The sequence below is a fragment of the Lygodium microphyllum genome, chromosome 19 (genome assembly GCF_053477565.2).
Source record: "Lygodium microphyllum isolate KBCC chromosome 19, Lygodium_microphyllum_v1.1.10, whole genome shotgun sequence".
Taxonomy (NCBI): Eukaryota; Viridiplantae; Streptophyta; class Polypodiopsida; order Schizaeales; family Lygodiaceae; genus Lygodium; species Lygodium microphyllum.
This window is the reverse complement of record NC_141153.1, coordinates 107,828,630-107,855,688: the sequence shown is the minus strand read 5'-3', so window position 1 is coordinate 107,855,688 and position 27,059 is coordinate 107,828,630. Positions and strand designations below refer to the sequence as shown.

General features: G+C 43.0%; 1 protein-coding gene across 4 annotated transcripts in view; it reads right to left on the bottom strand.

Moving 5' to 3' along the window:
* Positions 1-26,509, bottom strand: part of LOC148020256 (uncharacterized) — an 83,736-nt gene extending 57,227 nt beyond the window's left edge. For 3 of the 4 annotated variants that reach the window (XR_015694939.1, XR_015694940.1, XM_087700593.1), the window contains exons 1-2: positions 24,600-26,509; positions 24,084-24,518 (exon numbers count right to left, since the gene is read on the bottom strand). Coding sequence is in view for 2 of the 4 variants with exons in the window: in XM_087700593.1 (XP_087556719.1) it covers positions 24,084-24,518; positions 24,600-24,839 (675 nt within the window). In the remaining 2 variants the exon portion in view is untranslated. The remainder of the gene's footprint in view (positions 1-24,083; positions 24,519-24,599) is intronic. The other variant, XM_087700594.1, reaches the window with a different exon arrangement.
* Between the last annotated feature and the right edge of the window lie 550 nt (positions 26,510-27,059).

Here is a 27,059-nt window from a genome sequence, read left to right as displayed (position 1 = left end):
CTTCCAGCAGAAAGATGGCAAGGGTTTGAAATCAAAAAGGCATAGTCAGCCTTCTTTTAAGATCATGGTTACCTATAACCACTACATCATCAGGTTCAGATTAGGAAGGGGTGCAAAATATATGATAGACATTTAGGCCATTGATGGATCCGCTGCTGAGTTTCAACCAAAGGTTTATCCAAAAATCTGAAGGGGTGCCTTTTTAACTATTGTCACTCATGACCACCATGTCAATAGTTTAAAAGGCACCCCTTCAGATTTTTGGCTAAACCTGAGAACTGGTTAGGGGTCCAAAATGCATACATGGCCATTGATCTTCCCTCTGTTCATACCCACTGAAACAGGAGGGGGAGTCATAAACAAATTGACACCTTAAGAACATGTCATAGACATGATAATGAAAACCTTAGACTCTATAGATTAACCTAAAGCAATAAAGAATGAAGCAAGAGCTGCACATGGATCTTGAACTTATAGGAGTTTGAAAAGTTTGACTTCTATAAAGAAGGCAGTCCAGGCAAAGCAGATATGTACTAAACATTTTTTGGTGTGAAGGATACGATATGAGTCTACCTAGCATCTAAAGCCCAATAAATAGTAATAATATTTATATCCATAGTGAAACTTCTTATATCTATTATTAATGTTCCATATGCAAAGCTTAATGCATTTCCAATCATACATTCCCATGCAAAATTGAGAAAGGCATCACATGTAGCAGATCTTCCAACACCTCATTCACTATAAGACACGTGAGATCTTTGCTTGACAAGAGGATGAGTTATGTAAATTCTTTGTGGGCCTAAAAGAAAGAAAGAAAGAAAGATATATTAACGTCTACATAAGGCCAATGTGGACTATAAGACAAAATCCAGAGTACATCCATGTCTAATGTCATCTCATCAGTAAGGTAAAGATAACATTACAAATAAGTGGGTGGCCTATGGAACAACACTGAAAATAACTATATGATGGGACTATACTAGGGTTGAACCATGTGTAGTGTTGTTCCATCAATAGAAGAGAAAAGGAAAGGAAAGGAGAACCAAATCTCATAGAACCATGTACAAAAGTATGGTGGAGACTATGGGCTATAGCTGATCTCAAGATTTGCACATGATCTCAGCTATGATGCGGTCCCTAGCTGCTTCACTGATATGCCTAGTGGTGAGTCTTCAGTGTCTCGTGATAATGGCTCTAATCTGACTGTGATGTGGCCTCCTCGGACGTTTTCACAGTGCAAAGGGTTGAAGGTCACCACAGGGGTTTGGCAAGAAAACCGGACAGGATAGATAGAGATGTGTCTTCAAGAGATAAGTAGATTACAGTGAATGTTTAAAGCTTCAAGAGGTACTTCACAGTCAATCACAAGGGTTTGAAAGAGAAGAATGTATGGGAATTCAAGAGCTTAGACTCCGGAGATGGTAGAGATAAGAGAAGGGTTGAAGGTTTCAAGCCAAGTTCTTGAAGATGTTAATAGAGCTTCCAACTGCATGTCCTTAGCAAAGATCACAAGAGTATTATCTCATAAGTTCTAACTCAAATCAAGCTTGTTTTCTTAACTGTAAGAGCAATCATAAATTATAAAATCAAGTACAATATGCTATTATGTATCATAAACAACTCTGCATCCCATCATTCATACATGATGCCATAGCACGAATCAACTTTGCATGATTACATTCAATGTAGACTGTTAGGGACAAAAGCTTATGAGTCAATTACAAGGCTTGTAGAGCAAAGAGACTTGCTTCAAGAGAGCTTCAAATTGAGTTCCTAATAAGGATAAGTTACCATAGCCAAGAAATAAGAGAAAAAGCACCTCTTAATTCAACTCAAAGCATCTATGAATGATCTACAAACATTGCCCTACCATAGGGGTACATAATACTTGCATATTTTGACAAGATGTCTTTTGTAAAGTAAGAAATGAATTAAAAGAACACTGTTGTAGCTAATTCTCTGAATATGGCTGAAGATATCAGCCCCAAATCAGCCCAAATATCTTCCGGAATTCACCTCTACTGATAGCATAAACTTCCCCTAACACGGTGTCGGTGCGTTTAGTATCGAAAGTCTACCACGGGGATAAGAGACAGCAGGATAAAGGAAGATTCAAGGAGAGGAGTAGATGAAAGAGAAGGGGTTTGAAGAAATAGAAGATGCAGAAAAATACTCACAGAAAGAAATAGAAAATATAGAAAAATACTAGCAGTAACAGAGATTAAGCCTGTTAGTTTATTTCTACATTATGAGAAGATAAAACTCTTGTAGACAAAAACGTCTATAAAATAATACATTCCTCTATGCTACTCAAATCACCAATCTGATGCTTCTATTAGCTCCGAAAAGGGAGTAAAATACCAGCACACATGGCTAAAATTCTGCCAGAGATCACTCCCTCTTCATCTCCCACTTCAGAGTGTTGTTCACTGCCTGAAAACAGCGATCACGCATCGCACGATTTTGCTAATATTTCTTTTTACATAAAATCCTCTCAAAATAGCTGAAAGCTACATGCTTTCTTTTACATGTTATCCTAATCTAGAAGTTGTCTACAGTTTTATAGATTTTTACAAGAGATAATATCTAAAATATCAAAAATTGGCTAAAACTTGTCCAAAAATCTAATATTTTTGAACCATGGACACTAACACTAATGCGCAAAGTGGCATTGCTCTCTAGATCTATAAGGAAGCCACACTCTAGAGTTTTTCACACAATGTGCGCATAGCGCATAGCGGCACGACATTCACCCTCTAGAGTAGCCTTGATTGTTAAAGCTTTATCTTCAACTTGATTGGTTAGATATTCTCTTGCAAGCACTAAATACCGCATATTCCATGTCCCTGTAGGCATGGTTACAAGATCAATAACCCATCTATAATGTATAGACAAGGGATAAATCGGTTGTAACCCATCTCAATCCTTGACCATAGAATACATCTGACACACATAACAGGTTTCAACAAAATGCTCTATATCTCGATACATGTTCTGCCACCAGTATTTTTCTTTGACTTTAATAAAGGTTCCCTTTATGGCCAGCCCACAAGCTTTCATGAAATTCCTTCATTACCTATAGTTGCAACCTTTTATTACCTAAAACTCGAACAGGCGCTCCTTTCTTTTTCTTTGCATACTTCCATAGATGCCTATTTTTAACAAAGAAGCCATAAGCTTTCCTCTTAATATGCTTGAACTCTTCATTAGTCCAAGTCTCTTTCTTCTTCATTGTGCTCAAATATTGGCCGATCTTCAGCCAATCTTCTTCATAATCTTCTTCAAGGAAATGAACTAGAACTTGAGCAATACAATGAGCATGTTGACTTCTAGTTGACCACCCTTCTTCCATAGATAAATCTTTGATCTTTGTTGTTGTATGCTGATTTACAGCAGTACCTTTTCCTATTCTTACTGTACTTAATGCTATACCATTAAAAAGATCAACTTCACCTGCAAGATTCAGCTTTGGATTTGTATATGTAACAATTGAAAAGGTACTTTCAGCAGCCATGGAATGAAATTCAGCAACTATAGATTCTTCAGCTTCATCTTCATCCATCAGCTCTTCTTCATTGTCATATCTTACACGTGACAGCATGTCAGCAACTGGATTCGCCTTTCCTGCAATATGCTTTAATTCGGGGTTGAGAGATTTAATATATGTAATCCATCTTAGCATAGCAATGTCAGGTGTAGAGCAGTTGGCAATCATGCCCAAGAGTGGAAGACAATCAATTTCTACCACTACGGAAGCACCTATAAAGTATTCACGATCACACTTTAATGCTGTTACAACTCCCCACAATTCCCTTTTTACTTATGCATACCTTATTTAACGTTCATTGAGAACCTTTGCTCCAAAACGAATTGCATACCTATTACCTTCAAGGTCTTCTTGGCCAATAGCCCATCCTATTCCAATGGGACTTGTATCCACAGTAAGGATGATGGGTTGACCATTTGAATAATCAGCTCTTTTAAGAGTGGGAGCAAAAATTAACTTCTTTAGTTTGCGTACAGTGAGAGTATGCTCTTTCACCCAAGAGAATCTTTGGCCTTTTCTTAATGATTAATAGAGATTTTCAACTACATGAGCAAAATGTGGTATCCATATGAGATAGAATACACATGCGCTAAGAAATCTTCTCACCTCTGAAATATTTGTGCATTTTTCTTGCATTCTGCTGATGGCATCTATCTTGATTGGTAAAGGTTTACGTCCGTAGAGGCCACACAGATGTCCGACCACTAGGACTTCTTCTACTCCAAAAATCGACTTAGCTCCAGAAATGGTAAAATGTACCTCTTCTAGCCTTGTCAAAATCCTGTCACAATCATAAATATGGTTAACTACAAATGTCCTGCAGCCATCTTCGTTAAGCTCCTCATTCTTTTCATTGACTTTACATCCCTTGATAGGTACATCATCAAGAAATGAAAGAGTTAGTTGTGGAATAAAGTCCCTTAAGATTTTATGCATGGCATTCATCATATGGGCTACGGAGTTTGTTACACCTTGTGGTAGAGTGCACATGCAGACCAATCCAAGAGGTGTCTTCATTGTGGTAATGTCTCGGCTTTCTAATGAAAGCTGAAATTAGTCATATCCTAAATATAGGTCGCCCATAAAATAAATTGCTCTGCCTGCAAAAGCTTCAGCAAACTCATCAACAATTGGACCCGAGCCAACATTTCGGATTGTGACACGATGAATAGGCTGTATAAATAAATTGCTCTACCTGCAAAAGCTTCAGCAAACTCATCAACAATTGGACCCGAGCCAACATTTCGGATTGTGACACGATGAATAGGCTGTAGATCTTGAATGAATCGTAAGGATCCATTTTTCTTGGGCGCGGTAAACCATCGATTTGAGTAAGTGCTAAAGAAGGTTCTAAAATCTTCATTCTGATCTTCTCATTTGGAAGTTCCAATAATTTGAGCAAATGCATCCTTGGAATGGGAATGGGCTTGAGATTCCAAGGCACATGTGGGACCGTAAAAATGACCATAGGAGCCACAATATTTGGATCCACACAATCTATTTCACTTGGCTAAAATGCAAAATCTTTTCCATGTTTCATTAGCATTTGCATAAAAGAGTGTTTTTTAGCTGGCGAAAGGAAAGAATTTTCACCTATTTTGAGCTCTTCTATGCTTTCAGATGTGAGCTTGTGACTAATGGTTGAAGGGTTACGAAGACTTGGCTGATTTGCTGCCTTATCAGCCAGCCCTTCACTTTCAGGAGAGAGTGGATGGAACTGTCACAGGCTTGACTTTCTCATCCACCGTCTTGTATTTTGTCTCCACTTGCGCTTCAGCCTTGTGAGTAAACCAATGTCTTCCTATTCAATAAATTCTTGAATTGTTTGATAAAAATCCTATGTACATACTTCTATGGACTGATTTTCAGCCTGATTTTCTGTATGAGCAGCTACATATATTTCAGCCAATGTGTCAATAGTAATCAGTTCAAAAAAAATGCCCGAAATATCTTTATTTTCAGCCCCATCATGTCATAAGTTTTCAGCATCCTTTTTACATGACATAAATATTTTCTTTCAGCTTTAGTCATGGCTAGAAGAGACTTATAACAGCCCATACTATTGGTTGCATATACATACAGATTTGCTAGAGACACAGTATCTGTAGCATAAGGAGGTTCAATCTTTTTACATGACACACTGCCATAGCCTCCTGTTACAGCAGTACAGCCCGAAAACCCTTGAATTCTCGGACATTAGGAGGCACAGGATAATCATGCAGTCGATCTCTATTTCGATAATGGTTAACACACACAGTAAGAAATTGGATAGCTCGTTCATTATCCTTGCTTCGGATTCGAGCATAGGAGGAACCATCATCAAGAGCTTTTGTTTCAAAGCGGACTTCAGAAATGTAAGGTTGCCCAAGAATGATAGGGTAACTACAAGAGTCTTGAACAAAAAAGTGAAAATTATCTTTTATATTTCCAATAGTTACCTGCACATTAGGACATGCAGCATATAACTCTCTAGAAGAGTTGTTTGCAGCTCTCATTCGCCAATCTAGATCAACATCTATGGGCCATCTGCCGCTTTCATAGAGACTCCTTGCCATGACGTTTATCTCAGAACCATGGTCTAAGAGTGCAATACATGGTGTTTCTTTTTCTCCAATTTTGACGATTGTCTCCGTTGTTGCTCTTGCCCAATGTGTACGGGAGTAGTGACTGCTTGGAATGAATCGGACTTCTTCCTCATCATGCATGTGCTGTAGACGACCTTCTTTTTGAGAGGTGGACTACCCAACTGGTTTGGACTAGTCGACCATTACATTTTCAGCCTTCACTTCTTTAATTTTTTGCATCCATGCTTTCTTTATCTTCAGCTTCAATTGCTGCAATTAACTCTTTAACTGCTTCAAGTTGAATTCCTTGTGCAATCAGCTTCTCTTCATCTTGCACAAAGACTCAAAGAGCTTGCAAAAAAGCATGCACTGTTTCTTCAGCATCATCACCAACATATTGTCTTTTTCTTTTGATTACATTAATAATTACATCATGAAATTCACGTTTGGCAATTCCGAGAATTTCACCTAAGGTGAACTCAACTTTACTTCCTAGAATTCGTTCTTCTAGAACTCATTTAAGATCGGTTGCAGATTCTATATCAAACTGCAATTTGTAGCCTGGCTGCTTGTCTTTCTTCTTTCCTTCGGTCTTCTTTGTTTGTGGCACATCTTCCAATCTCTGTAAGATTCAGATGAAGGTTACACGTGCTTTTAATGAGTTCATCCACAACACCATTTTTAGAAGGAACAGAAGAAGAAAGAGTTGTTAATTAGTCAAAGGAATAGGAGATTTTGAAGGTGGAACAAGCTCCATCAATGGAGTTGTTGAAACTGAAGTAGAGCCCAATCTTAGTCACATCCGCTCTCTTCAAGCAATCATGTTATCTGCATCTATAACATCTATCCATGCAGTCTTGACTCCTGATTTGGAGGTAGCATCTTCTAAGCGATCAACAAGCTGTTGTGCTAAGAATTGCTCTTAGCCACTTAAACAGTCCCAAAACATGCTTATTTTAGGCTTATTTTAGCCAAAACCCTAAAACGGGAAGCGGATCGAGAGAGTTAAGTGGGAGAGGATCTAGAACCCTAATTTTCTATAAATTGGCAGCCAGCTCTCCACTCTTTCCCCAATCTCGTTTTTACATGTTTCAGGTGTTATCAGCTTGCTGCCCACACCCCGTTCGCAGAGGATATCTCAACCCTTGCTGTCCATCACTATTCCCTACAGTTTGGCGCCTGTTTCCAATCCTCCACACGCTGATTACTGTTGTTTTTGCCTGGCGACTGACTGCTGATCATCTGCACTACTATCGTACAACTTGCCACGTCAGCAAACTGCTGTTTTTGCAAGCTCTAGCTGCCGCCCTGACAATTTTCTCTCTCTTGCATCGTTGCAGTCTTTCTCTCACCTGTCAGCTGTCGTCTGCAATTTTCTCTCCTGCTGCAATCACTGCAGATTTTCTCACCTGTCAGCTGTCGTCTGTAGTTTTCTCTCTCCTACTACAGTCGCTGCCGTCTTTCTCTCACCTGTCAGCTGTCGTCTGCAGTTTTCTCTCTCCTCATAGCTACGTTTTTAATCTTTCTCTCTCCTGCAGGCTGTCCTGCCTGCATTTTTAGTTTTTCTCTCACATGTTGCCTGCGTTTTTAGTCTTTCTCTCTCCTCACTACTGTCTGTATCAGATCTAGCTTCTCACTGCTCCATTTGCTGGTGTTCAATATCCGGAGGCTACCTTGATGCGATTCGGGATCCGTTCGGAGTACGACACACTCTCTTGCTCATTACCCCTACCCTGATCCTTGAGATACAGGAGTTCAAGGTTCACTATTCATTCACTACATAGTGTGTTTGCTGCATGAGCATCGTATTATTAGTAGTCATATCATTTCATTTATTCACTGTGTTCATTGCCTCTGAGTTACCCTAACCCTAACCCTAACTGTGTTTTTTTATCAGTCTGTGCTTTATCGTACGGTTTCTATTTATGCTTCTGTGTTAGGGTATTTTCTTTACACAAGCTTCTCTTGCAGAATGGGATCTGCAGCCTTAAAGAATAATTTAATCTTCTAACCTTCCATACTTTGTTGGTCTTCAGCATCAAGTTGTCCAAATTTACTTTCAAACTCATGGTATAAAGCTGTTGCAGCTAAACCTTTGTTGGGTTTCTCAATCCAATTAGTGAAACTTTTCTTCGTCATTAGGCCGGAGTCTTCTAAGAAGAATTCTTTGCGTAGGGCTTTTTTGAATGCAGCCCAATCCGCATCTCGTTGAAAAAGACCATGGATTCTTTCTTGAAGACCATGCTTGGCTAGTTTGGCAAAATAGCGACTCCATGCATGTTGCGGTACACCAAAGAATAGCATTTTCTCAACATACAAGCGAATGAAAATAGAGAAATTTTGACCATTAAATTGTTTTAATTTCCGCCCAACTTCCTCTAGGGCCTTGATAACTGTGGAATCAATATTCTCTTCGTCTTGCCTTTGTTGTTGTTGTTGTTGTAACATTTGGATTTATTGTTGCTGAGTCTGCTGCAGTATGCGCACCAACTGTTGTAGAGTATCTCTTGAAGAATCCCCCATCTTGGAGTTCTCTTACACCGGCCTTCATGTCGGGTTTACTACTGTCGCAACGCATAGGGTTGAAGGTCACCACAAGGGTTTGGCAAAAAAACTGAACAAGATAGATAGAGATCCGTCTTCAAGAGATAAGTAGATTACAGTGAATGTTTAAAGCTTCCAGAGACATATCACAGTCAATCACAGGGTATTGAGAGAGAAAAATGCATGGGGGTCTAAGCATGGGGGTTCAAGAGCTTAGACTCCGGAGATGGTAGAGATAAAAGAAGGGTTGAAGGTTTCAAGCCAAGTTCTTGAAGATGTTAATAGAGCTTCCAACTGCATGTTCTTAGCAAAGATCACAAGAGTATTATCTCATAAGTTCTAACTCAAATCAAGCTTGTTTTCTTGATTGTAAGAGCAATCACAAATTATAAAATCAATTACAATATGCTATCATGTATCATAAACAACTCTGCGTCCTATCATTCATACATGATGCCATAGCACGAATCAACTTTGCATGATTACATTCAATATAGACTGTTAGGGACAAAAGCTTATGAGTCAATTACAAGGCTTGTAAGGCAAGGAGACTTACTTCAAGAGAGCTTCAAATTGAGTTCCTAATAAGGATAATTTACCATAGCCAAGAAATAAGAGAAAAAGCTCCTCTTAATTCAATTCAAAGCATCTATGAATGATTTACGAACATTGCCCTGCCATAGGGGCACATAATACTTGCATATTTTGACAGGATATCTTCTGTAGAGTAAGAAATGAATTAAAAGAACATTGTTGTAGCTAATTCTCCGAATATGGCTGAAGATATCAGCCCCAAATCAGCCCAAATATCTTCCCGAATTCACCTTTGATGATAGCATAAACTTCCCCTAACACGGTGTCGGCTAACACGGTGTCGGTGCATTTGGTGTCGAAAGTCTACCACGAGGGTAAGCGACAGCAAGGTGAAGAGAGATTCAGGGAGAGGAGTAGACGGAAGAGAAGGGGTTCGAAGAAATATCTTCCCGAATTCACCTTTGATGATAGCATAAACTTCCCCTAACACGGTGTCGGTGCGTTTGGTGTCGAAAGTCTACCACGAGGGTAAGAGACAGCAGGGTGAAGGGAGATTCAGGGAGAGGAGTAGACGGAAGAGAAGGGATCCGAAGAAATAGAAGACATAGAAGAATACTCACAGAAAGAAATAGAAAATGTAGAAGAATACTAACAATAACAAAGATTAAGCCTGTCAATTTATTTCTGTATTATGAGAAGATAAAACTCTTGTAAGCAAAAACGTGTATAAAATAATACCTTCCTCTATGTTGCTCCACCGATCGCTAATCTGATGCTTCCATTGGCTCCGAAAGGGGGGTAAAATACCAACACTGGCCAGAATTCTGCCGAATCACTCCCTCTTCATCTCTCACTTCAGAGTGAAGTTCACTGTCTGAAAACAGCGATCGTGCATCGTGCGATTTCGCTAATCCTTCTTTTTACATAAAATCCTCTCAAAATAGCTGAAAGCTACATGCTTTCGTTTACAAGTTATCCTAATCTAGAAGTTGTCTACAGTTTTATGGATTTTTACAAGAGATAATATCTAAAATATCAAAAATTGGCTAAAACTTGTCCAAAAATCTAATATTTTTGAACCATGGACACTAACACTAATGCCTAAAGTAGCATTGGCTCTCTAGATCTATAAGGAAGCCGCACTCGAGAGTTTTTCACACGATGTGCACGTAGCGGCACAACAAAGTGAGCAAAGGAGCATGAACAGGCCAACTCGATCAAGGATCTCCTTGCACAATCACAAAACTGGCTGCCCATGAGAGAGAGATGCCAGCCAAGCTGCCATGTATCTAAGATCTCAAATGCACTCCATAAAGTAGACTCTGTACAATATAACAGGCTGAGAATAGCAGTGAATGCCAAAGGCCATGCCTAGAAACCCTAATCTCCACCTAATGTGCCTGAAATAAAGAAAACTGACACATAAGAAAGACTAACAGACAATGACAGTCAGAGCTCCTATATCCTTGCCTTCAAGCTCACAAGCAAGGGATGTACACAGAAGAAGACAGAATAACATGTCTACTAACACCCCCTTTGAGATCCTATGTATAGTCAAAGGCACAAGAAGCAAAAAATCCAATGGACATTTGAAACATGTGAAGGTCAATTCTCTTATGTCTTTTCTCTCTATCTTCTTCTTGTTTTCTTTTTTTAATTTTAAAATCTCCTTTGCTCCTATTTTGTGAAGGTCTCAAGTCAAATTAGGGTAAGGAACGAGAGAAAGAAAGAAAAATATATTAATGTCTACATAAAGCCAATGTGGCCTATGAGACAAGCCACAATACATCTATATCTGTCTAATGTCATCTCATCGGTAAAGTGAAGATAACGAGAAGTCGCCTATGCCCCAATGCTAAAGAGTACATGCATGTCTAATGTTGTCTCATCAGTAGAATGAAAGAGAAGTCCTAATCTAATACTAGTATTTAAGAAACTATAGTGAAAACTATAGGAAGCTACAAGGTACATTTGGAGCTCTATGTGTGGAACGTTTGGAGGCTATAGCGGATCTCAAGTTCTGTGCATCATGATCTCAGCAATGATATGTTCCTTAACAGCTCGATTGATGTCCCTGGTGGGTGATCTCCAATGCCTTGCAATGATGGCTCTAATCTAATTATGGTGCAGCCTTCTCAATTGTGATCCTTGTAGATGGGGTCATTGTGCTCAATGGAGTGAGGTTGAGCTTAAAATGCATTATAAACTGATTAGCTCTTAATTACATCAGACCTTGGAAGGTTCAACGACTCCCTGCCGTCGCGTCACGTAGCTGCCCCCCGCCTCTGCCTAATCTGTCACCTGCACCCGACCCCTCCCCCCGGGCCTTGCCCGCCCCCCCCCCCCCCCCCTTCGCCAGTCCTCCCCCCCTGCGCCCACCGCCTGCCGCCCTAAGCCCGCCCTCGCCCCCAACCTGTGCCCGCCCTGCACCCCGCCCACCCACCCTTGCCCTGCGCCCGCCTACCCCCACCTTGTCCCCCCCCCCCCCCCTTGCACCTATCCTACCCACCCCCGCTCTGCCTTTCCCCCTAACCGCCCGGCCCCCCCTGTCCCCTTACCAACCCCCTCGCCCATCACTCCCCCCCCGCGCACTATCCCCGCCTCCTCCGCCTTAAGGCCCGGCCAGGCGGACATACCACCTGATTTGAAAACAGCAACTCCCCCCCCCCCCCTCCAGTTGCTCCCTCCCCCTCCGGTAGCACAACAGCATGATAGGTAGGTTCTCAACACGGACGCGGACAGGCGCAGCTGTTACCATAGGAGTTCTTCCACAGTGGCCCGTAGTCTTACCTGAGAGTTGCAGAGCACGGAGAGTTCCCACTAGCTCTAGAGGTGGGGATCTTCGTGGTGCGTAAGTCAAGGAAGGGCAAGGTCCATCTACTAGCACCACGGGATGGACCAAACTGCGCCTTTTTCCTTCAACCCTCTCACTCAAGGGATTGGACGATGACACAGATAGAGGAGGAGGTGAAGAGTCAAGCGTCAAACCACATCTCCCAGTGGATGGGAAAAGAAGAACTAGCACTCTTTGCATAGCAGTGGCCAGGTTGCGTGATGGACATTAACTGGTGGGTTGGTGCCGAGGTCCCACATTTGAGCATTATCTTTCGAGCCCCTCCACAGTGGAGAGCTCCGATGGATGTGATCGAGTGGCCCCTGGCACAACCGGCCCGTTTCTATCAGTGTAAAGAGTCACGACTCTCAGTATGGCTGATAGATGCATTGATAGTACCACCTAGAGCATCTATTACCCCCATGGTCCGCCACTCGAGGGCCACCATGGGGGACTGGAGTTCGCCGTCTAGGCCTGCGGCAAAGCGTACTTGTATGCCCCATAGATCTTCATCCTCATCAGCAGCTTCCACACTGAACAGATGCCTGTTCAGTCAGTCACAGGTTTCCGCATGAGCTTACACCTGGCATCCTGGAATGTGAATAGTCTCCACTACAATGGGGCACGTGGTTCCAAGAAATTGATTGTTCGACAAGAGTTGCAACCGGCCCTTGCGGGACGAATCGACATCCTCCTTCTGCAGGAGCACAAGCTCACCCCCACCCAAGCCCATCAGGAAGGGAAGGTTCTCCCAAGCAGATCACACACCTACTGAGAGTACGCCATTGGCACCCACGGCAGGAGTGGCAGCGTATACACCTCTATTGGCCCGAGCCTTACCGCCTACATACGGGATCATGGGGAGATTGTGACAGGGAGGATTCTATGGGTCAGGTTAGATATTGGGGACTCGTGCATCGAAGTCCTCAATGTCTATGCTCCCACTAAGGTCAAGACACGTAGTAAGTTCTGGGTGGAGATTGCAGCAAGACTCCCAGAGGTGGACTCCTAGATTGTTGGAGGAGACTTCAACAACCTGGAGGCCTTAGAGGACCAGCAGGGTAGAGGCAAAAACTACCAGGGCATGGCTGGGGGGAGCAAGAGGCATGGGAGGTCTTCCTACTGGCAATAGAAGCTCGCGATGCTTGGAGAGATCCAGCTTTCCACAAGAGGGAAAGGTCGTTGGACTTCTCGGGGATACAGGCGGCTAGGCGAAGTCTTGCTGGAGCGGTTGAATAGGTTCTATGTGGGAGAGTGGGAATGCTCTCGCAAGGGCCAGATAGGGCAGTTGGTTGGCACCACTCTATCCAATCACTGCCCGGTCCTCCTGACACTTGACCCCCCAGCATCTTCCCTAGGTACACGATCCTATCAGATTCCTGACTCGATCTACAAGAGAGGAGGTAAAGAGACAGATTGAGCTGATTTGAACAAGAGGCAGCCCTACAAGCCAGGTAGCAGTGCTAGGAGGAGAGAGCACTCCGGCAGAACCTAGCAGCTACGCAGAGATTATTACAGGAGACACCAAGGGATCCCATCCTCCATGCATAGGAGGTGCGCGCACGAGCAACCATATGCAGGGCAAATACACAACCTTCGGGATCAGTATGGGAGGATTCGCTCTAGCCTAAACAAGGTGATGAAGATTGCCACCGACTATTACAAACGCCTTTTCCAGCAAGAGACAGCCTCAGCCAAAGGACAACGTTGTAGACAGCAGGTCTGGGATCACATCCCATCCTCCCTCGTCACAGAGAAGATGGGACGCTCCCTCCTAGTCTCCCTTCACAGAGAAGGAATTAGAGGAGGCTTTCCACACACAAGACGGGCAGAAATGCCCGAGAGAGGATGGCCTCTCCAAGGCTTTCCACACACAGGACGGGCAGAAATGCCCGAGAAAGAATGGCCTCTCCAAGGCTTTCTTCACCACCTTCTGGGAGGTAGTGAAGAACCCCTTACTGCTAGCTTCCCAGGAGATTTTCAGCTTAGGTCAGAAGCCAGGGAATTTATTGGCATGTCTTATCAGTCTCCTCCCCAAAGGGGGAGACCGGTTGGAGCTATCCCAGTGGAGACGAATCACCCTGTTGCCAATTGCCTGTAAGGCACTGGCAAAGATGATTGGTAGGCAACTCTGCCTCGTGCTTCCAGACATCATTCATGACACACATACAGGCTTTGTCCAGGATAGGAGCATCCTAAACAATGTCTTTACCTTCTTTGAGGCGACAAAGTGGGCCCAACACAATGGTCAAGGTTTGATTGTACTACTCCTGGATTTTGAGAAAGCCTATGACAGGGTGGACTGGGACTTTTTGGAGGGCACCATGGAGAGGTTGGGCTTCCCCTAGGCATGGATCCATGGGGTCTCTGCACTCTTGTAGATCGGCTACCAACAGGGTTTTTATAGGTGGCAAGAGAGGGGAGGATTTCCGGCTCAAGAGATCGGTACGGCAAGGCTGCCCATTGGCCCCGTATCTGTTCCTACTCTTTGCAGAGGCGATGTATCATTTCCTCAGATCACGAGTGAGTGGGCTACATGGCCTCCGACTTCCAGTGAGAGAGGAGGGGGAGCTGTTAGATTCAGAGTATACAGATGATACAGCACTTTACATAGAGGACGATGAGTTGATGCTAGAGAGAGTTAGACTAGCTCTCAAGGTGTTCTATACTGCAGCAAGCGCGAAAATCAACTGACAGAAGTCGGTTGGTTTCCTTACAGACCCGGACTCTAGTACGGAGTGGGGCGTCCACTTCGGATTTAGATGGGTGTACTGAGGGCAAACCGTCTGCTACCTAGGGTTCCAGGTGGGACTCGACATCACCCCCACCCAACAGTTTCTACTAGTCCTCGACTCTATTCGGAGGAAGCTGACCTATTGGAGTATTGCTCGCCTCTCCCTAGCGGGCCGAGCCCTGGTGGTCAACCAAGTCCTCCTAGCGACGGCTTGGTATATCGCCTCATGTTGGTGCTTTTTCTCGTCCTATGCTGCTCAGCTTTGCCGCCTAGTGCGGAATTTCCTTTGGGCCGGGTCAGATGGCTCCAAGGACTCTCCGTCCAAGGTAGTGTGGGCGACCATCATCCGGCATCGGTCAGAGAGAGGGCTCAGGATCATTGACCCAGAGTATCAAAGTATGGCCCTTTCGGGCAAGCTTGTAGTCCGCAGTCTCACACCAAGGAGGTAGACCTGGAAGGTCCTACTGCAGGAAGGTCTCTAGGAGTGCAAACCGAGGCTTGGCGGGGATTGGAGACCGTCCTTGAGATGGATCTTCACAATGGCCCAGATCACGCCTCCTAGATCCCCCTTCCTACGTAGCTTACTTTGGGTATGGCAAGGCCTCCGTAAGGCCCTAATTCAAAGCCCACCAGGTTGCCAGGAGGAGATACCACCAGCCAGTGATCTGAAACTTCTAGGTCAAAGATCAAGAGGGGGTACAAATCGGCAAGTGCCCCCACATCCAGTGGGCTAGTTGGGAGGCCGGCGCACCATCAGGACCTAGCGAGAGGTATACAGGTTGGTGGATGAGGAGGTGCTGCAACGGGCATCGGGTTGCCAGAGAGGAGTCGAGTTGAGGAGAAGGAAGATTGACACAACAATACCTCAAGAGTGGCTTGGTCCCCCCGGTACGAGAGCCGGTAGAGCTCAAGGAGGTATGGGCTGCTAAGTTTTCACCAACAGGTATCCCCCTACAGGTGGCAGGTAGAGTGGGCGGCGCGCCTCACATGGGACTTTCTTCACCGTTCAAGATGGGGGGCGTCTGGCCCTTGACAAAGGGCAACAGGATAAGGGGATAGCTATCCTTTCGTGAGGAGGATTCAGATGGTGGGCCTTCAGGGGAAGACACGGCGACTGGACCCCTATGGTTTTTGGGAGGAGCTCCGGGAGTAGCGCCTCTGGATTTGGGAGGGCAGACCATTAGATGAGCTAGAGTGGGATCCAAGAGAGTGGCTATGGCCGGCCACTACGGTCGCTAAGAAGCCACCGAGGTTCCTAGAGTACACAACCAAGATTGGCAAACACGTGCTGATGCAAGAGGACATGGACCGGGCGCCGTCACGTAGCAGGTACTTGGCGGAGCACAGCATCACGAATGCTATCCGACAAACTTTTTGGCACCACCTATGGGATAGTTGGAGGCTGAGGAGGATATCGTATTTTGTATGGCTGGTGGCACATGGAGGCCTGGTGGTAGGGAGTTGTTTTAGCCCAGATTCAAAAGGATGGAGGATGTAAACACTGCACACAATAGCTTCTGGAAACTCCAAAGCACTACCTCTGGTCATGCGAGGCGGCGTAGCTAGTGTGGAGAGGATCATGTCGCATCCTCCACCGCATAGCACCCTGTATAAGGCTGGGATGCCGGACACGATCTTCCTTATTGAGGTGGGGTCATGCGCAGTAGCCGGCTTGGAGGCTCTACCCATCCGCCAAGTACTAGAGCCCATAGCAAACCACTCTGAGGTATGGGAGATTGTAGGGAGTCTCACTGGATGGCATATTTGGGAGGCACGCTGTCAAGAGGTTTTTGGAGGAAAGGGACTTTCTGTACGTGCAACTTTGGCAGAACTCTGAACCTCCATCATCCACTCCTTTCGCGGCACATGGGACCAGGTGCAGGGCAAGTCCCAAGCTCCATCTTCACTTCATGCACACTTGGGGCTGCCAGGACTTGTTTTTCGTGATGCAAGCAGGCAGCCCCAAATGGCAATACACCCCCCCTCCATGGCTTCTTGCCCCCATCTCCCCTAGACCGCCCTAAGAGGCCTGTATATTTGATATCTCTGTGACTCTGTATCAACTCCAACTAGTCTGTTGAGCAGGAGCACTTCTTTGTATTCAAGGTTTTTCTAAAGTAATATAATTAGCTACTCTTTATTTGCAAAAAAAAAAAGTTCTTTATTACATCTCGAAAACTCAATTATTACCAAAGTTTCATCAAATGATGTACATTCCTAGAGTGTCTATGTCCAATAAGCCAAACTCTAATTTGGGAGTATCCACTCATCTATAAATAGATAGCTTACCCACCACTCAGTCCCAACTCTTGCCTTGCAAATTGTTGGCACCTATCTCTATTCTCCACAACCCGTTTGCAAAGGACATCTCAATTCGAGATATTACGATATATTGGTGCTCAAGATAGTGCTAAAGGCACATGTAATGTATGACAAAGTGTTATATCTCATAAGCAAAGAGAGGGGAGTGTGTTCTAGCCAAAAAGCTATAAAAGAATGTACTCGGTTCAACTATGATTTCATTCAAATCTTTTTCATGTTATCATGATTCTCTACTTGTTCTTCTTTCCCCTATAAACCATTCTCATCTTCTTGTTCAAACCATGTTTTGTAAACATGGTATCAAAGCCTCGTCCTTGAGGCTTGTGAGGAAAGGAGGCATCCATAGCTGCACATGAAGTCCAAGAAGCTTATGGTGTGAAGATTGAAGGTTGGGAGGAGCAAAGTTCATTTGAGGTCATCATCAACCAAGGTATAGCTCTTCATTGTTTCCATTATCTTCAATCCATTTTTTAAGGCTTCCATTATCAAGAAAAAGAGAAAGGGCAGCCATTAGAAAGCCTGCACAAGCTCTACTTGTCAAAGGTTTGCATCATCTACTACTTGCAAGGGGGCTGCTTAAGCCCTGTGCTTAAGGGGGCAGATTGAGGAAACAAGCAAGAAGTCTACTTTCTTTGTCGTGTAGAGCGAAGGGAAAAAAGATTGACTTGTGGTGCTCAAGAGGGAGCTCAAAGCTCCACCAAGCTCATCGCCTACTATCTCCAGATGGTCTCATGAGATTTGGAGCTGTTGTCAACACATTATTGGCCTATGCAAAATCTAGCCCATCACAACAAGAGTTGGCTTGTTCACAAAAAGAGTCTTGTTTTAATTCTTCTTTTAAAAGCCTTGTTTTCAAAGGCTCAATTAATCCCTCATCTAAAACCCCTTTCACACCTTCTCGTCTTCAAAATTGGTTCTACCTTAGTTCTTGTTTACATTAAGTGCATTAAAATGATTTATTCTCAACCCTGTTCACACAACCTATTGTCCCGAACTAGTCTAGATATTTTATAAGTTGCAGTTGTATTAAACCAGTTTATCTATAAAAGGTTGCTCACATTCTTCTCAAGTTGAATCAAAACATAAAAGGCTATTGTATGCAAGACCTTCATTGATAAAACTTTTGTTGTAAGTCCTGAAAAATTCTTCTTTTTCGTTGTAGACAATTAGACACTACCATGTGAGTCAATGGTAAAACCTCTCCATTCCCAAAATGTCCGAGATTGAAGTAGAAGAAAAATTCAATGATAATGGTTTTCACAGCTAGAAGATACGAAAACCATGTACCATCTAATGCAAAAAGATCTTTGGGGAATATTTCAAGAACCCAAAGCTCCTGATGATCCAATTGGCAATATGGAAAAGAAACAATAATAAAGTACTCAGGATAATAGCATGAGGCTTGACAAACAATGCCCTTCATCATATATCACAGAATTAAAAAAGCAAAAGAAGCCTAGGATGAGCTGGACAAAACCTTTGGCTCTCAAGCAAAGAAAACAATAAATCTCTTAATTGAATGGATTTAAACAATTATGACTTCTTGACTTTACTAATAGATAAACTTAGTATCTTGAAAGTGCAATTATCTTCTATTAATGAAAACATCTAAGAAGATGAAGTTATTGCTGTGCTACTTAATATTGTGGACAAAGCTAACAAAGGATATGAGCAGGTAGTAGCAACCTTGAGAAATGTGTCAGATAGAAACTCAACTCAATGGATACTACAAACTCAAAGAGAAGACCCAAGAAACTTCACCGAGCACCATAGTATCTACACTCTATAGCAAAGGATCTTCATAGTGTAGGACATGCAGAAGATTGGACACAAGGGGCAAGACTATTGGAACAAAAGAAAACCCAAGTGCAAGAATTGCAACAAATTCAGATGCACTAAGAAGTGTTATAGGAATAAAAAAGCTAACTATATACAAGAATCATCTTCTCAAAAATGTAATGAAACCCTTTCTAAAAGTTTATATTGCTTACACTCTTTTTGACACTACGTGAGCTAAAAGACCTCCCAAGCATTTAGGGGTGCAACCTACATCCTTAGATGCAGTTATCTAGAGGGTAAGCTAGCACCAAGGAGGGGTGTAAAGATGTATGGTGCTAGAGGCAATGCTAAAGGGCACTGTAATGTATGAAAAAGTGTTGTATCCCATAAGCAAATAGAGGGGATTGTGTCCTGGCCAAAAACCTATGAAATAACGTACTTAGTTCAGCTATGAAAGAAAGCCTCTTTCATTTCCTCATAATTCTCTGGTTATTCTTCTTCTTTTCCCCATAACCCTACAAGCTGCTATCTACTACTGTCTACTAGCTGGTACCTGCATCCAGACTATCTCCTACTACTGGCAATTGTTTGGAGCTTTCTATCCACATCAAACAGGCTACATTTGCTGCTCATCTGCCTGTCCCAACATGTGTTCTCCACTATGCAACTATCTCTAAGTGCTAATGTCATCATTTAGATCTGTGTTTTCTGCCCAGCCCTGCCATACAACCTTCCATGTCATCATAGCTGTGTTTTCCTGTAGCAGTTGTCTGCCCGTTCTGGGCTGTTTCCTACCTGCTACTCACTATTCATCATATCCAGTTTCATCTAGCACTGATCTAGATACTCCCAGATCTGCGTTTGTGGCTGCTACCGTATTTTCGGAGGCTATTTGTTGCATTTCAGGATCTATTAGAGTACAACACACTCTCCAACTCATACTCCTTGCCCCGGTCCTAGAGACAAAGTTCAAGGTTCAATATTCACCTTGCATAGTATGTTTGCTGCATTGAGGACTGTATATATTCATCATTCATTTTCATTTATCTTCTGTGTTCATTGTCTCTAAGTTACCTTAGCCCTACTAAGTTATTTTATCAATCTATACTTTGTCATACGATTGTGTTTGTTATATGTAGACGAGTATTCCTCTACATGGTAGCAGAGCTAGGTACTCTTTGAAGAAACCTAGGCCCTTGATAGGAAAGCTTGTCATCAACTCAGAGGGAAGATGGCTTCAAACACTTCCACACCACATTAGGCTCCAATATGTCCTATGCCAAGAACCAAGTAGGAGTGGACTTCACAGCTTGCCCAACGAGGTTCCAACATTGGAGAGACTTCTAATTATCACATAGTCTATAGACCCTTTGAGATTTCACGGACGGAGTACAACTTGACTTTCATGTATCGAGCCTAGCAAGCCATTGAGGTTAAGCACGATCTTTTCCCTTTAAATGTTTCACTCTAAAGATGTTGTAGGATCATAGAAGCCTCCATCGAGGATGGCCCCCCTATTGGAGGAAGAGATCTAGAGTATGTTTCATTCTTCCAAGCTAATACATCCACTCCAATGCAAGGTACACAAATTTCTACTCCTAAGGTTGTGAGAAAGATAGATTCCATTTTGTTAACTACGGAATGAATCCCAAAGAGAACCAATTTCTGCACCTAAACACGAGAAGAGATGGATGTAACCAGCCTTCCTCCTTAGATAGGGCGGTAAATAACCTAATTAAGCACTATTTACAGCAATTAACAAATTCACAAAACTAAAACGCACACTTTACCATATAATCTTAGACATTGGACACCCTGTTGGCCCCAAAATTGACACCCCTTTCGGTATTTATTTAACTTAATTGAAGAAGAAGTGATGTACAATGGCATTCTCCAATCCCTTTCGGTATTCCAACTCCCCTTGCTGTTCAAAATGACCAGCAAGTCTTTAATCTGATTTGCCCCTTGATTCGGGCAATCAATTGGCCTTCACCCGCTTTGATGGAGATGGAAAATGCCCCAAATTCAATTATTTCTGGTTCCTCCACTTGAATAGGCTAAAAATAGCTTCAGCCCTGTTGAATCCAAGTCTTGGAGCTTCCAATTTTTGGCATGCTTCCCGAGGCTGCTATTAAACCCTAATTCTACTGTAGATTAGGGTCTACAGTAGAGAAATCTGATATTTCTCAACCTCTGGTGATCTCAATGCTTTAATCTTTGGAGCAAGCCTGTAGAAAGGCTGAGAGATGAGAGAGAATGCCGAGGAGAGAGAAAATTCAGACTTTCTTCGCAAAGAACTGAAGAAAATCTATTATTTATTGTTGATGCTCTGTCTCAACAACTTGTAGATGCAAAGAATTGAAGAAAATCAATCATTTATCGTTGTTGCCCTGTCTCAACAGCCTGTAGATGCTGTCACCTGCGGTTGATTGGTCTTCTCCTACCCCTGGTTACCTCAGAAGGTCCTTCAATGGCTGCGAATCAGACCAGCAACATTTCCTCCCTCTCTCTTGCAAGTTGAATACACTAAAAATGCCTCTAGCCTCTAAAGACGTTTTTCAATCTTGCATGGGCATTTTTTTACAAGTGGCAACCTTCCCAAATGGTTTTTCAGCATTATCCATAATTAAATATTGATTTTCAATTTTTAAATACTAAAAATTAATCTAATAATTATTTCGGTGCCCTAAAAAATAATCTGACTGGTCAATAATTAAATTGGCTAGGCAACTTCTATTTCCGAGTGTCTCTACGCCATCTTTGACCATCAAATTAGCATTAGGTACCATTAAACACCACTTCTCTAGTGTCACCAACCAAATGAATGACCTACGCTAACAATTGACACTAGATATCACCAAGTACCTATGCAACATAACTTATAGCAACTTTTGCCTTTGACATCCTATGATTTTCTTGGATCCCGGGCTCATAAATTTACTCTAACCCCAATTGCACCTCACATGTGCAACATTTACTTAGTCATGTGATTAAAAATTAATCCACATGTTAAGTGAGATTTCAAAAATACATGTCCTCATGACATGTATATAAGGAAAAGCCAAATTTCCTTCTTCAAGTTTTTGTCGAAGTCAAAATGAAGTTGGCCCATCATCATTATCTAATTTTCAAATTTCTAAAATGTGTTCATTTCCTCCACATCTTCACTACAACTTCAAAACTGACCCTTCTCTTTTGCTACACCCACATCTACCTCTACACCTTCCTACACACCATTTTCCACATTACCATTCACCATTCCACATATACAACCACGCACCACACTAGGGGGATTTTCCAACATCGGCACATCCTGTCGTCCTACTTAGTTGCCCTTAGTAATCCCATCACATGCATGCTATGTGCCTTAAGAGTCACATGTTGAAGGCCCTCTCATTCATGTGTTGGTTCATGTGCTGAGCTGCTCCCTTTGCTGTACAGCCATCCTTGCTGCCCATCTAGCTAACACACTTAGCTGCCCATGTTTGTGCCTGGACATCTACCAATCTAAATTTAGCATAGTATGAATAGACATCCTTGCTGTCCATGTGGCTAACACACTTGGCCAGCCATGTTTTGTGCTTGGACATCTACCAATCTAAATTTAGCACATTATGAATTTATATTGTTGCTACAGAGCTACAACTAATACTTGTGCTAGCATAAGTAGGCGGGTTACAATCCTACATTTATTTGGGGATCACTTGAAGTGGCCCATGCCTCTATGGCCAACATTGACTTAGAAGCCCTTTGAGTCTTGGATGCATTACACAATTTCATATGGAGAAACTTCATAAGTTTAGGAAAGACGTTTTTAATGGTCTCCAATACACTCTATGACCCACATTGACCCAAAAGACACCAGCCCATTGAAAGTGCCTAGCAGCTACATGGCCACATAGCAACGGCCAATAGTCGACACCACAAAGGGCAGCAGCAATAGTTGGGTAGGAGGACATGGCAAGTCGGACAAGCAATTAGTTGAACTTGGTCTTGCTTGCCACATGGCAGCATAGCAATCATAGGAACCAACAACCAATAGCAGGATCACCACAAAGGGCAGCAGCAATAGTGCAGACAAGAAACCGGTTGGACTTGGTCTTGCTCACCTGCAGCCTTCTTTTTTACCCCAGAAAAGAGCTAATAAAGCCCTACACCTCTAGACTCTTTGGCATTATATCCCAGCTTTTGCACTCTCTCGTTTTCTAGTGATTCTACTACCTATTGCAATCCTAGATTATGTTTATAGCCTGCGCCTAGCTTGAGCATATTAAATCTCACTATCCTTTGCATGTATATCTGTGCACAAATCATCAAATTTTGTTAAGTTGCACACTTTCTTTGTGCATTCCAAGGCAAAGCTGCAAAGGCCCCGAACCCTATATTTCTGCTCTGCTCTTCACTAACTCCTGCACATGCCTGTGTGGAGGATCTGATGAAGATCATGAAACAAGTGATAAACAAGTGATTAAGGAGCATGCTACCAGTCTGGCAGCCACAATTCAGCCCATCAATATGGAGACCATGGATGTCTAGATTGTGGAACAAGCTGCTCAGCCCTGAGCCTTGCAAATTCAAATTTGCACCCAGTTTCTGGCCTTCATCCAGAGTGTCATAGCAAGATGGCGATCAAGTTCCAACAAGTTCCTTTGGCCCCCAAGTTCCCTTGGCCAATCATGATTTATTGTCAATCATAATTTTTCCCAGTTATATAACCATCCTAAGGAAGACTCCTCAGGCCAATAGAGTTGTTGGTTGTAAAAAACCCAATGTCGAAGCTCTTGACAACTGCTAGTGTCAAACCGCCATTGGGAAATACAGTAACCAACAACCATCTTTGTCCTGCATGGAAAAACTAATTCAATTCAGCACCACTATAACTCCAGTTTCCTACACCACTTTATGATTCTATACTTCATATAGCATGCACTCTTTATAAACTGGCTTTGTTTTTTTTAACATTGAACAAATCGAGACAACTTTGGCGCATTGCTCAGGCCCAATGCAAAAGTCAGTCTAAGCTCCTAGATGCCATTTCATAAACCTGCAAGGAATAAATTTCAATTGGTGAAGGGACCCCTCACAAAATAACATTACTTGGACACAATGCACAAAAAGTGAAGAAACAAGATCAGGGTCTCACTGTCAGAAAAACAAACTGCAAATATCCACAGCTGTCCAAACTTCCTCTATCCGAATCAAAACAAATGGCAGAACATGTACCTCGAAAATGGCCTTCGATATATTGTAAACCCATCCAGTGGACGTGGATATAGGGAACGCAAGCTTCAGCTTCTCAGACTGGATTGTCTGCGCATTAATCTCACTTTCAAAAGCAGAAACATTAGTTGTGATATCTAATCTGCCATTCCGATCATATATAGCAGCATGCTTGAAATCAGATATCACTTCAACAGCTGATTTGAGGTCAAACTCTGCTAATGCCTTAGTATCGCTATCATTAGTTGTCAAATAATTGTTAATGATTACTCTGGTAGCTATGAGCTCTGTCTTGTCCATTTCACTAAGTAAATACTCTTTTAGCTGCTCCTGCCGCAAAGTAGAGACTGTAATGAGTCGCCGTCTGATCTCCTCTACAAGTTGTTCGTGGGCCTTTATCCACAGCACCAGCACAGGAACTCCAGCAGCAACCATGACCTGACAGAAAAGCAGGATCATAAAAACACGGAAAGCCTCAAGTCTCCAGAATGTAAAATGCAACTTTGGCCTGTGACTTACCAGCAAACCGACAAAAATAGAAAGCTTCAAACAGATTGAGGCCCTTAAGCTTCCCCGTCTATTTGTATCAGTAGTTTCCGTTCCTCTTTCGTCACCATAGTCCAGATGCCCTTCTGAGTTGGCCATACTGATTGAAGACAGCTCAGATAGGGCCACATCAGAGGACACAGCGCCAGGTACTGCACTAGTCCACGTTCCATGCGCATTATCCAAACCAAAGCAGCAAATCCTGGTGTCCATTCTATTGTGAAGCCTGATGTAACTTACAGTTGGTCTGGGCAAACATGTCAACACCTAATAAGTTGGTGTACGCTAACATGTCAACACGTAATATATCATTCAGTCGGTGATGTCAACTTTTAGCGTGTTGGTCAAATCTCATCTGATTTGGCATACACCGACTGTCTGTCAAAATATGTAATGTAGAGGTTTGGCTGAGGCACTGAGTGAAAGGACTAGATCCACAACGTCTCCTATGCCTAACTCCAATGACAACAAAAACTAAAGGATGAATATGCACTTGAAAAAGCGCCAATCAGGGAATAGTTACTAGTCTCAAGCCCATGCAATGGAGGCTTATTGTCATCCATATTGAAGTCAACTGAGTTTCTATCATCTCCGCAAAGAAAAACGCTGACCTAAACTTTTGCTTTGCTATACCATCTCAGCTCCTCGGTACATCTGCTCATAAAAGGCCTTGGTCTTTCAATGCTCCCAAGGTGGCCGTACATGCATTTGCTGCACTGGGAAGCTCTAAACAAGAGCATAAACTTTGACAGCAACGCCGCTTGAATCAAAGATGTTGAAATGTAGATGGCATGATAGACATTGGAAGATAAACGGCAAAAGCTGGGATGCTCATAGATCCTTCACTATCGTCATCCAAGGGAGTAGCTACCTCTGAGAAGTTTTTAGGAAGATAAACGGCAAAATGGCTGCTCATGCATCCTTCAAAATCATCACACGAGAGAATAGTTCGCTCATCCGAGGAAAGAGCTACCTCTGAGAGGCTTTCTATATGACAACCAATCCAATTTTTCGGCTTTTGCATTTTTCTCCCGGAGTGCTGCAAGCGACTGATTCACGAATGATCCAAACGGGCCAAGGCCACTGTTAACATATTTGCAGTATGTTTGGATGTTCTCAGACCACTGTTAGCATATTTGCAGTATGGTTGGATCATGCTTCCTGGAAAGAAACTTCCGTTTTCTTTTCAGCACAATTAGAAACTTTCAGCACGGAGCCTTAGATGCCGAGCTTACATGAAGCTCCACTGAAGATACAAACACGGTTACTTTACAAAAGCCTCTCTCAACAACCTTTGGATAAATGCTTCCAGAACTACTGATGCTGTCATCAACTGCACTAGCCTTACAAGAGAAGCTTGCGCCAGCACACTTGTAAGCACTGTTTGGACCCCTAGCAACAAGAATCAAAACACCAGTAGCTTTCTAGCTTCAATTATCGACACTTGAGAGACAGCATGACGGCTCCCTGCGCCGGCTTTTCTCGAAACGCTGCTTCTTGTTGCCTCCTCTTTGCTGCTCTCAGAAGCACATGTTTCTTCAATGCATTAGCAGCAACAAGAGTTAAGAGGCAGGTAGGAAAGTGAGAGATTGCTGAAAAGGCCAGGCAGGAGAAGAAAATGCTGCTGTAAAGGAAGTAAGGAAACAGAGACCGGCCACCATGATGATGCGTAAGGCTACGAGCGTAGTTTGCAGCGATTGGAACAACAGACAAGAAAACATAGAATAGAAATATGGCACTATTGCGCGCTAGACGAGAGCCTTTGAAGCTCAGATTGCAATTGCGCTCTCCCCGGCCATCCAAAGCTACGAAGGCCAACAAGCTGACAGCATAATTGAGAGAAAAATACAAATTTCGCGGATTAACAAAAGGCTCTCCCACCCGTTTCCTTTCTCTGGCCTTTTTTCCCAATTTTTCAATCAAATTCGAGGAGGTACCTGGGCAACACGGGGTGCCTCCTTCCACGTGGCTCCTGCTGCTGGTCCTGAGAGTCCGCTACATGGGGCTGACGGGCGATAGCCGGTTGTGGAGTTTTGCAGAAATGGCGCTTCCATGCTGACGTGTTCATGCGGCCCATGAGAAATCCCGGGGACCTGTGCTTGCTGCTGTTGCACATGAACTTTGTTCATGTGGAAAAGAACCCCGCGTAAGCCGCTCTATTTCCAAAACCAAGAGAGGTGTCTAAATCCGGAAATTTTTGGAACAATATGAAATGAGTTTACACAGGAATAAATAACCTGGTTACAGAAAACGCATCTACGAATATTTCATCTTCCCTCTTGGCTAGATTGTCCCTTTAGGCCCCCGTTCATGCAGGCATGTAAATGACTTTTTATCGACAATCGTTGGCAAGGCTCCATCATATGTATCCTACCCAATACTGCAGCAATTCGAAATTCTCCATGATACATTTTCTAATCGAAATTTGATATT